The sequence below is a fragment of the Gymnoscopelus microlampas genome, assembly GCF_963454915.1.
Source record: "Gymnoscopelus microlampas genome assembly, chromosome: 18".
NCBI classification, from domain to species: domain Eukaryota; kingdom Metazoa; phylum Chordata; class Actinopteri; order Myctophiformes; family Myctophidae; genus Gymnoscopelus; species Gymnoscopelus microlampas.
This window is the reverse complement of record NC_139955.1, coordinates 47,321,263-47,333,834: the sequence shown is the minus strand read 5'-3', so window position 1 is coordinate 47,333,834 and position 12,572 is coordinate 47,321,263. Positions and strand designations below refer to the sequence as shown.

At 43.0% G+C, this 12,572-nt stretch overlaps 1 protein-coding gene across 1 annotated transcript in view; it reads right to left on the bottom strand.

The window, feature by feature from the left end:
* spock1 (SPARC (osteonectin), cwcv and kazal like domains proteoglycan 1) overlaps window positions 1–12,296 on the bottom strand; it is a gene marked incomplete at both ends in the record, with an annotated part of 99,988 nt that extends 87,692 nt beyond the window's left edge. Inside the window, 2 exons of the mRNA XM_084041862.1 lie at window positions 10,848–10,859; window positions 12,282–12,296. Coding sequence (XP_083897988.1) covers window positions 10,848–10,859; window positions 12,282–12,296 — 27 coding nt within the window. The remainder of the gene's footprint in view (window positions 1–10,847; window positions 10,860–12,281) is intronic.
* Window positions 12,297–12,572: the final 276 nt, after the last annotated feature.

Below are 12,572 nucleotides of genomic sequence, written 5' to 3'. Positions count from 1 at the left end.
CATGTTTTTGTGAGGGTATCAACTACCCTGAGAGACACGAGGAGAACATGCAAACTCCACACAGAACGGCCCTTTCCCCAACCCCACCTAGGGTATGGGTGCAGCGCCCACAGCGTCCCCGACGGGAATTGAACTTTCTAGCTGTGAGGCGACAGCGCTACCGACTGCGCCACCGTGCCCCCTGTTACTTTGTAGATTTGGATTATTATTACAATACATACATTAACCACTTCAGCACCATATACATTTTGGCCATTGGAAAATAGCCGATCTACAAGCTCACAATGGGTTGCAATGCGACACCTTGTGAGCTTGTAGGTCTGCTATTTTCAAAATATGTTTATACATTTGAACACTTGAAATGGGACATTCTGTATAATGAGCACTTTTACTTTTGGTACTTTAAGTACATTTTTATGCCAATACGTTTGTAGTTTTACTCAAGTACATTTTAAATTCCGTAACTTGTAACAGAGTATTTCTACATTGCAGTATTGATACTTTTACTTAAGTCAAATATCTGAGTACTTCTTCCACCACCGTCCAATACCAATCCAGACCACCAATAAAAGATGATCATATATATTTTTTGGGGGGCAGTTGCTTCTCAAAGCTGACATCACCAAAGCCGGTTTCTCCTGGCTGGGTCTAAATATTTGACCAGCAGAACCCAGGAGCCTCTCCACTGGAGAAGTAGAAGGGAGAGCAGTGCTTTTAACCCATTAAGACCTGGAACTGTGTCATTTTTAGATTTGAGCTAAAAAGCATTATTTTACACTTTGGGCTATTCAAAAATAGCAGATATACAAGCTCGTAGCGCGGCACCGAGTGCCGCGCTACGAGCTTGTAGATCTGCTATTTTTGAAAAATCGTGAAAATGTGTGCAAATCTTTTAAAATATGTATTTTTTTAAAGCGAACATTTTTAACTCAAATCTTTGCTTCTGGGGGTCCATGGAACAAGATATTTTGATGGGGGTCCGCGGCCAAATACATATCATTCTGGGGGTCCTTGACATGAAAAAGATTGAGCACCACTGATATAGAAACATACGCTTTTCAGAATACCGTTGAGATTTAGGAGACATGTAGAATCGGCTTCAGGTCTCAATGGGTTAACCTTGAGCAGCAGTGTGTACTTTCATTTATTTAACCTTTATTTAACCAGTATAAAACCACACTGAGACGAACGTCTCTTATACAAGTGTGAACTGGCCAAGAGGCATGAATATGACACAGCTTTGCCATCAATAACAAATACAGGACAATAACAATGACATCCGTACAGCACACCGGCTACTATAGGTACATGGCATCCTCCTATAATCTGAGAAACCTCTGTTTGTTTGTTTGTGAGTTTTGTGTGTGGTGAGGCCAGGAAACAGTTCTGCCCGGTTCTCCTCAGTGGCTGGAGCGACTGATCTGAATTTGCACACAGCCATTACCCATTACCATGTGCAAGGAACTGCGAAGCCCGTTTTTTGATTTCACCAACTCTCAGCTGTTTATTAGCGTTTTTGTGTAAAATAATGTCGCCATGGTTTACGGGGCTGCCCAGCTATGGGACGAACTGCCTCCCGGGTTGCCAGATCATGTGCGCATATCCCCCCATGGATGCGTCGACCGGGTATGGACTAGTTTAAATAAATGACCAAAAACAAGACTAAGAGCATCTTGTTTTTACAATTAGCTACACAATACATCAAAGAAGGAGCTTCTGCTTTTCCCTTCGGCTGTTCTCTTCAGGGGGTTGGGGGGGGGGGGGGGGTCAGGGTTCGCCACAGCGAATCACCTGCCTCCATCTCACCCTGTCCTCTGCCTCCTCTTCTTGGGCCGACTCAGCGCCGTTCGAGTTAAACACCGATAGGCACAGAATAGTAAATCATGTTTTGGGGCGACAGCGTTTGCCCCAACTGCCACTCAATGTGGCTACTGGCCAAACGCGGCGCGTCCCTGCACAAGCATACTGGCCAATCACAGCGCGTCCTTGCACGCGTGGTATAGGTTTTTGAAATCACGTGACTCCAACCGACTTCCACTCTCCTAAAAAGGCGTCCGCCCACTTGACACAGATACGGGATGTAAACCGGAGATGAGTCTGGCTATTTCCGTCTTTGGTAATAGTCACATGAGGTGAGACAGGACAGGAAACAGGAACTAGAGCAGACAGGGAAAACTAGGAACAATACTACAAGATAAGGTACTGGAAACACTTAAAAAACAAGACACAGAAATGCAGATCCTGACAAGAAGAAGCCAACTTGAGTCTGGTCTGCAGGTCGTTCCATGACCAGGGCCCACAATTACATCCACAAACTTCTTTATTTCCAACCTCAGATTTTGATGGGGGCACAACGGAGAGCAGCTAAGTTTTTGATCTGAGATTGAGAGAGACAAAGTGCTGTACTCAGCAAACCTACAGTAGCTAGGCAGATACCGGGAATAATCGTTCACTTCCGGATAAAAGCGCCAAAATTGGTACACATACTCCTTGGGTAGTACTGTTTTGATAAAACCCGTTAGCCACCTGAAAATTCAAGATGGCTGCCATTTTTCAAGATGGCCGCCATTGAATATACAGTAATATTACATTTCCCAACAAAATCCCCTAGATACAAGCGCCAAAATTGGCAAACATACTCCTTGGGTATTGCTCTTTTGATAAAAACCAAAGATTTTAAGATGGTGGCCATTTTTCAAGATGGCCACCATTGAATATACAGTAATTCGCAGTAATTTCACAATAAAATGTCATAGATATGCACCAAAATTGGCACACACACTCTTTGGGTATTGCTCTTTTGATGAAACCTGTTACCCATGTAAAAATTCAAAATGGCAGCCATTTTTCAAGATGGCCACCATTGTACAGTAGGCTATATACAGTCAAATCACATTTAGAAGTAAAATAGCTTAGAAGCAAGCACCAAAATTGGCTCATATACCATTCTTTTAATAACATATTAGCAGCCACCTAAAAATTCAAGATGGTGGCCCTTTTTCAAGATGGCTGCTATTTAATATACAGTATTGCTACATTTTGCAATAACATCACATAGATTAGCGCTGAGAGACTAGCGGATCTTGCAAGTGTAGATTACAAGTAGTAATAGCGCCCTGGGATCACCCTTTGTCTAGTCTCTACCCTTCGACCTGTTTGGCTTGGCTTGGGTAACCCTGCCAGGAGTACAAGACTCCTGCCGACATAGTTCTAGGGGTCATGGAGACATGCAAACTGCCCCACCACGATAAGGTGATGATCCCGTTGAGGCAGGTTTTTTTTTTGTCTTTTCTTTCTTTATTATTATTATTATTTTTTTTTATAGACAGTAGGCCTATACTTATTCGCTTGACCAAATTGTCTGTTTGTTCGCTTGTTGTCTTGCTGCCTGGATGAGGAAGACACTTCTAAACCTTGCATCTGCAGCCATGCAGTGCAGTGCAGGTCAGACCAAATCTGTAGCATTTGCATCGACCGCAGCACTCCGACTTGTATCCACACTTGGTCAGCTGCTTGCAACTCTCTGCAATGGGTGGGAGCTCTGTCCAAAATATCTGCCACAGATCTCCATTCTTCTTCCAGCCTGTTTCTGGTTGACTTATTGTTGACTGACTCCAGATACAGCCCGCCTGGTAGGCAGCACGCTTTACATGCTCCTTCAGCGCTGATCGGGTTGGAGGAATGGCTTATGGTCTCTGCTTCCGAGCAAACATGTCCAACCTTGCATCATCAACACCTTCAGCTGCGCTTGATCTGTCATACATCATGAGCGAACTCTCTCTCCTCCGTCCTGATACTCCTGGACCTGTCTGCAGCGTTCGACACAGTGAACCATCAGATCCTCCTCTCCACCCTTAAGGGGATGGGTGTCTCAGGCTCTGCACTCTCCCTGTTTGCATCCTACCTGACTGGTCGGTGATGAGAGGGTCTGTATCAGAACCACACAGACTCACTACTGGGGTTCCCCAAGGCTCGGTTCTGGGTCCTCTTCTTTTCTCTCTCTACACTACATCTCTTGGTGCTGTCATCCACTCCCATGGCTGTTCCTACCACTGCTATGCCGATGACACCCAGCTGATCCTCTCATTCCCCCCCTCTGACACACAAGTGGAGGCACGCATTGCTGCTTGTCTGGCTGACATCTCGGAGTGGATGTCGACGCTCCACCTGAAGCTCAACCTGGACAAGACCGAGCTGATGTTCCTCCCGGGGAAGGGCTGTCTGCACCGGGACATGGCCATCACCATTGATAATGCTGTGGTGACGTCAACTCGGACTGCGAATAATCTGGGTGTGACCCTGGACGATCAACTGTCTTTCTCGGCAAACATCGCATCAGTGACACGGTCCTGCAGATTCCTCCTCTACAACATCAGGAGGATTCGCCCCTTCCTCACGGAGAAGGCAGCCCAGGTACTCATCCAGGCTTTTGTCATCTCCCGCCTGGACTACTGCAACTCCCTCCTGGCTGGTGCTCCGGCATTTGCCATCAGACCTCTGGAGCTTGTTCAGAAAGCTGCAGCTCGTCTGGTGTTCAACCGCCCCAAGTTCTCCCACACAACTATCCTTCTCCGTTCTCTACACTGGCTCCCCGTAGCAGCTCGGATCCAGTTTAAAACCCTGGTGCTAGCCTATAGGGCAGTGAAAGGAACAGCTCCTTCTTACCTCCGGGCTATGGTCGATGCCTACACCCCTGCCCGACCACTTCGGTCTGCCACCTCGGGGCGACTGATTGCCTCGTCACTCAAGGTTCCTTCTGGTCGATCGACACGGTCACGACTTTTTTCTGTTCTGGCCCCACAGTGGTGGAATGAACGTCCCACTGATGTCAGGACGGCAGAGTCACTGCCCATCTTTCGCCGCAGGCTGAAAACACTACCCTTCCTCTTTGTCTTGTACAAGATTGTACAAGAAAATGCTACACATAATAGACTTATAACATAGCATGATCCCCTAATGTAGCAGAAGATTAGGATTCCGGGGCTGATATATGGTACAAGGAAGCCAGTGAGTCAGTCCATGGGTCCAGATTCAGATTCTACATAGTGAAAAATGTATGATTTGACACCAAGATTACTCAAATAGGACATATTTTGGTGATTTTATTCAGAAATGCATTATTAGTGTATATTCAATGGCGGCCACCTTGCAAAATGGCCGCCATCTTGAATTTTTAGGTGGCTGCTAAAATGTTATTAAAAGAATGGTATATGAGCCAATTTTGGTGCTTGCTTCTAAGCTATTTTACTTCTAAATGTGATTTGACTGTATATAGCCTACTGTACAATGGTGGCCATCTTGAAATATGGCTGCCATCTTGAATTTTTACATGGGTAACAGGTTTCATCAAGAGAGCAATACCCAAAGAGTGTGTGTGCCAATTTTGGTGCATATCTATGACATTTTATTGTGAAATTACTGCGAATTACTGTATATTCAATGGTGGCCATCTTGAAAAATGGCCACCATCTTAAAATCTTTGTTTTTTATCAAAAGAGCAATACCCAAGGAGTATGTTTGCCAATTTTGGCGCTTGTATCTATGTGATTTTGTTGGGAAATGTAATATTACTCTATATTCAATGGCGGCCATCTTGAAAAATGGCCGCCATCTTGAATTTTCAGGTGGCTAACGGGTTTTATCAAAACAGTACTACCCAAGGAGTATGTGTACCAATTTTGGCGCTTTTATCCGGAAGTGAACGATTCGCCTGTTTTTCGCCTGTTATCTGCCTAGCTACAGTATGTGTGGGTAGTGCAGCCAGATAAGTGTCTACTTCACTGTCTTCTGGGATTCTGTGGGTTTGGGTTCAATTTGGAAAATACTTCTGCCGTTAAAGGAGTGGGCTGGAGGAACCATAGGCTTTCCAAGGTATAGAGGGGCGGCTGGGATCAAACGCCGGCTCCCTATTGTTTCACCAATCTATGTCCCCGCCTCCCCTCCCCTCCCCCGGCCTGGGCACGGAACACGCTGACGTCACCAAATTTAGAGCGACGCCCCACTGCACTCTGATTGGTTAGGAGATAACATGGTTCACTCCCATGTTCCTGCAAGGTTCCCCCAGGCTTTCGATTGGTCACCTCATGGAGACTTGAATTCATGGATATGTTTTGGTTTTTGTCTCATTCCTAAGCCAATAATTTGATGACCAGCAGCGGTTCCGGTAGGAGACACAAAGAGTCTCCTTTGTGTCTCCTACCGGAATGAGACAAAAACAAAAAAAATATCCATGAATTCAAGTCTCCATGGGGTGAGTAATCCATAGAAAAAATACATGTTTTTGGTGAACTGTCCCTTTAAGTGGTCAGATGGGCGGGCCGTGTGCATTTTCAGAGCATGTTTATTGTAATGATCAATCAATGGATTGTGTTCCATCTTAAAAAATCAATGGAACTAGAATTGTATATGGTCTCTGTCGGCTGTGAAACCTATGTTCCAAAACTGTTACTTTTAAGGATTCACATTCAAAAATAGCAAAAGTAGCAGATCTACAAGCTGATCCAGCTTGCAGATCTACTACTTTTGATGCTTTTGTGTGACGCTGTAGTATGATCAAGTAGGGCGTTAATTTACGAAAAAAAAGAACGAGAAGTTCATATTTTTTCTGACACATTGAAGCTCTGTTGACATCGTCTGTCGACGACAGTCTGTTGGAGTAACGTCATTGGGTATTCTACATGATGACATCATCACACAGCGACATCAGAGAGATGTTGCATCAACGTGTGTTGGAGAGGATTCCACGCTGACAATAAATACCAGATACCAGTGGTGTAAAGTAACTAAGTACATTTACTCAAGTACTGTAATTAAGTACAATCTTGAGGTATTTTTACTTTACTGGAATATTTCCAACTTTTACTTCTACTCCACTACATCTCGGATCCAAATATTGTACTTTTACTCCACTACAGTTGTTGGACGTCTTTAGTTACTAGTTACTTTGCAGCTATAAATTGTTATATTATAAAACATACATTAACCGCTTTAGCCCTATTTTATACCTAGGCTATTTGAAAATAATAAATACACACACACACACACACACACACACACACACACACACACACACACACACACACACACACACACACACACACACACACACACACACACACACACACACACACACACACACACACACACACACACACACGGATCGGATATATGGACATAAGGATATAATATGTAAGCTCCATATAAGGACAAGTGAGGTCAGAGAGTGACATCAGCAGTATGATGTGGCATCTCTCATGGAGAGAATATAAGACCCGTTACCACGTTCAGGAGTTCAGTCCGAGCATGGGAACTCAGGTGACATCTTTACCCGGGTTCTAAGAACACTACAAGCAGACCTCGTGGAGAGCGAACAGTGCAGTGTTGAGTGTAAGCCAAGCCTTGCGTGACACGTGTGCCTCGGAACCAATATAATTTGGTGATAACACTCTCATTAGGACTCCGTTGTTTCTCAGAGCGAGGCTTTATAAATCTAACCTAATTTACGGTGTGAGAAATGTTTTGCTGGACGGTACATCTGAATGGAGGACCAAAAGAAGGCCGTTATTCTTCTGTTGCCGTGCAGCACAAGGTGTACGCCTTTGGAGAGCTCTGTGAAGACAACACAGCTCAAATAGATGTCGACGTTTTCAACACAGTGGCTTTACGCTGGGGTAAGTTGCCTCTGGTGACAACAGGAAGAGAACGTCACAAGGGCCACACGGCTGTGTTGATAGAAGATATCATCTACATCTGGGGAGGGTATCTTAGTTGTAGAAATGAGTACTACAACATGCTTTATGCATTTGATGTGGATACCCATAGATGGTTCAAACCCAGGGTTACTGGGACTGTTCCAGAGGTGAGGGACGACCACTCAGCCTGTGTCTTGGGGAAGGTCATGTTTATCCATGGAGGATACACCCAGCTGACTGGATACACTAATGACATGTACAAGTTGGACACCACCACAATGGTTTGGTCTTTAATTAACACCAGTGGCACTCAGCCACCTACTTCAGGGGGTCACTCTGCCACCATCATCGGTACAAAGATGTTTATATTTGGGGGCTGGGGGGCGTACCAACACCACTACATCAGAGTGTTTGACACAGAGACCAACTGCTGGCTGAACACACCTTCTGCACAGCTTCTTCCAGAAGGACGTGAGGATCATTTAGCCTTTTCCTACAATGGAGAGCTGTACATATGTGGTGGTTGCACCTGGAACCAGACCTTCAGTGATCTGTGGAAATTCAGTCCAGAGACCTTCTCCTGGAAGCAGGTTGAGACCAAGTGGAAAGGACCGTCTGAGATGTTTGAGATGTGCTGTTGCATGGTGGGAGATCTCGTCATCCTCTTTGAAAAAAACAGCACACCCAATGACCTGTATATCCTACATTTAAGTCCTAGTCTCAAGACGTTATGTAAGCTAGCGGTCATTCAGTACGGTGTAGAGCAGTCTGAACTCCCACACAACATCAGGTGGGAACTGGCAGCCATGACTACCAACAACAACTGAAAAAATCAACGAAAAAAAACATCTGTCCATTAAAAAATAATACAATAAAATGACTCTCAGGCACAGATGAATAAATGCATCACAGGTTGTATGTTATGTCTTATCATATCACATGCATCATGCTGTGTTTTACTGTGTAGTTCTCTGAAACAGTAATGATAATAATCCGCAGTCCTGGTCGACTACAAGTCTTTTTTTATTATACCTTTTTTTTTACCCCCTTTTCTCCTCTATTTAGTCGGTGTGCCAATTGATTCCTCCCCACACACATGTAACCAAACTAGACTAGGAGACAGTCATCTCGCTGGTGCCCTTTCTTCAGGAAAGAAAAAAAACGTTGTTTTTGCAAAAAGCTTTTGTTTTTATCTAAAATGAGTTAATAGCCCAGTTAGACTCTTCACATACTAGAGTGTGTCTGACATAAATGTCAGAGCTTAAATTGACATGTAAATATGAAATAAATGCAAATTCATGTAGTTAACACATTGAGTGCCATAAACGGTCCGGACCGTTTTTGAGAATCCATGTGTCATGTGGCCCATTTTTTTTATATATACGTGGGTCGCTCTAACGAAACTTTGGGATCATCCAAGGAGTCTCTGAGAAGGAGAGGCCGGATATGGATCCATGTCAAAAATCCTTCCGGTCGGCCACTCCAATGTTAACTCCTTGACTAAAAGCTTAATATTTCCATTTCTTTCTAACGTGGTGGAAGTGAGCCGTTTTCGACCGGCGATCACTCTGCAATGGAGGATCGCGTTAGAAATATTATTGTTCCAGCAATTATTTTTGAGTGGTGCCAGCCACTCAAAAATAATTGCTCCATTAATTAGAAATTGATCACTCAAAATATGCTCCTCATTGACTTGAATTGTACGCTGAAACAGATCTCAAAGTCACTCTTTTAGCATGTAAACGAACACTAACAAAGTTGATTCAGACAATATAGAACATCACCAAACCCAGTACTGTTTGAAAACCCAGACTGGATCTGTGGATCAGGATTCGGCTCTTCAAATAGTAAAATAAACAGGAAGTTGACATTTGTATATATTTAAAAAAAACTGTACTGGGTTTGGTGATGTTTTATATTGTCTTTTTCATCATGATTTGTATACGTGGGTATCTCATTTTAAACAAGTTTAGTGCTTTATGAGCCTGCAAGTTTAGTAGACCTTGTATTGTGAATTTGTACTTCCATGTACTGTTGTTCTCATGTCTTACTAAATAACGTCACCTTATTAAACTAATGGCCTAAGTCATTTTTTCAAGGTTTTCAGGAAAAATAAAAAACTGATCCAGAACAAAACTATATGATATTTCTTAATCATTTCACCCAAAATGTTTATAACAAATTAGGACTATTTAAATAGAATGTCTGTCAGTTATGTAACATAAGAGATTTAAATAGGTTTAAATAGGATTAAATCTGACTTAGGCCAAAATAAAAAGCAAAACAAATTACAAAATGGCCTAAATCAGTAAATAATTTGGCCTAAGTCACAAAACCGTGTGACTTAGGCCAAATAAAAGGCCTATTTTGTCCTAAGTCACACTAGGGAGTTAGGCCATTATACTAAAAGGGGCGTGAACAGCATGATCCTTTTCAATTAGGAGATGGGCCATTTTACCAGAGGTGGCCAGTGTCATGAGGACCTGACTTAGGCAAAAATATAATTTTCCTCAAAAAATGACTTAGGCCATTAGTTTAATAAGGTGACGATAAAGTACATCAATCAATCAATCAATCTGAATCAGCTTTGTTTGTTTGTTTATGTGCTAAAAGAGCTTTGAGAGCTGTTTCACCGTACAATGTAAGTCAATGAGGAGCATATTTTGAATTATCAATTTCTAATCAATGGAGCAACTATTTTCGATGTCTTGTCCACCTTTGGAGTTACATCATGGCAAGGTAAATACACAACCCAAACCTCTACCAAAGTGGTCTTGCCCTTTAACAACTGTGTTCTGGATCCTCACCAATAGCAGCATCGTCCACACAGCACAGCTGAACGCTGTAATACCATGTGTAGTATCATCCGTCACAGTTACACACAATCATGTTTTGGGTTTTGAATTATTTATGCACAACTGACAACGTTTTGCCAACGCATTGTGTGTGTGTGTGTGTGTGTGTGTGTGTGTGTGTGTGTGTGTGTGTGTGTGTGTGTGTGTGTGTGTGTGTGTGTGTGTGTGTGTGTGTGTGTGTGTGTGTGTGTGTGTGTGTGTGTGTGTGTGTTTCTTAGATGTGCCAGCATGCAGTGTACTGAGCCTCTGTGAGACTCATCATTTATGTTGAGCCAGTGGATTGTGATGCACCGTAAACAACCTTGTTCCTCCACTGTGGTGCACACAACACAACACAACACAACACAACACAACACAACACAACACAATACAATACAACACAACACAACACAACACAATACAACACAACACAACACAACACAACACAACACAATACAACACAAGACAACACAACACAACACAACACAACACAACACAACACAACACAACACAACCAGTGGTGGTAAGTAACTGAGTACATTTACTTAAATACTGTACAATTTTGAGGTATTTGTACTGTACTTGAGTATTTCCAATTTCCAATACTTTTACTTCTACTCCACTACATCTCAGAGGCAAAAATGTTACTTTTACTCCACTACAATTATTTGAAAACTTCAGTTACTAGTCACTTTGCAGATATAAATTGTTTCATTATTAAACTTACATTAACCACTTTGGCCCTATTTAGGCGCCTGCAGTTATGAAAAAAAAAGCACCTAACCCAAAACTAATTGCAACAAAACGTTTTTCAACTGTTTCTTGCAGTATTAGGTGTCCTTAATAACATACTCAAAGTTTACCAAAGTTTGAGCACTGGAAAGGTGTTATTTTCAAGATGGCGTCCAAGATGGCCAAAAAATCTTTAAAATAACCTAACTCCTTCATTATTTATCCTAGACAAGTACTTTTTGTGTCTTACCCTATGTTTTGGGGGCCTAGAAATCCACTGGAATTGTCCAAATTGCAGAGATACAATTAGATAATTGTGAAATCCAATATTTTGTTTGTGACTCTATTAAAACCCTCTGAAATGGTCACCCGTTTCAAGTTAACTAAACTAGTTATATGTTTTTTTACTGGAACAAGGCTTCAAGATATCCTTAAAACACAAGTCACAATTTTCATTTTTGTCAATTTTGTCATTCAGAAGGTGCATGGCAGAGAAAGCGAATATTGTCAGTTGATATAGTATTGCATGCAATATTGAAAGGTTTTGGATAGCTCTGTGGATCAAATGTGAATCAAAGTGTCATCTTGAAGACACAAGATTATGAAAAACAATAAATAGATTTTTGAAGAACTTTTTAACACATTAGGAAGGCAATCAGTGTGAGTGAGTAAAGAGGGTGGGGGTGGCTACGGAGGTTAGTGAAGAGCTGTCAAAACCCATGTCTCTACTGGGGGCCTAGGCAGAGGGGAGTATGCAGGGTAGGGTTGTGTGAGGAGGTAAAAGGGGGTCTGGTGTAGAGTTTAGAGGGCCTAGGGTTCCCCTCAGGTGGGTGGAGGGGAGTGGGGGTCACTGGATTGCTCCCTGGGCACTTGGAGCACAGAAGAGCAAAGTTATAGGAGCCAAGGAGACCCTGAGCTTCTCTCCCCCATGTCCGAGGTGCAAAACCTCCAACAGTTGGCTCAGACATGTTAAAGCTATAGTGGGGCACTTGGGAGCTCAGGACGAGTGCTCATATGGAGTTACCTCCACGTCGTGCATCGCGATAGCAAAATTCCAACATTCAAGTGTCCATCATCAAGTCCTCCACTCCCGCCTTAGCCCTGCCTCGGAGGCAGGAGGTGAGGAGGCAAGGAGCGTATTTTTTAAGTGACAGCAATTATGACGTGTCACACAGTTGGATTGCTGGACTATTTCGGAGCTCGGAGGGTTGTCATGTGGAGGAGGAGAAATTATACGCCACCACGCATTTCAACAAAGACAGTTCCGCAAACGATACATGAAAGATATACAGTACTTGTATCTTGCCATATTTCA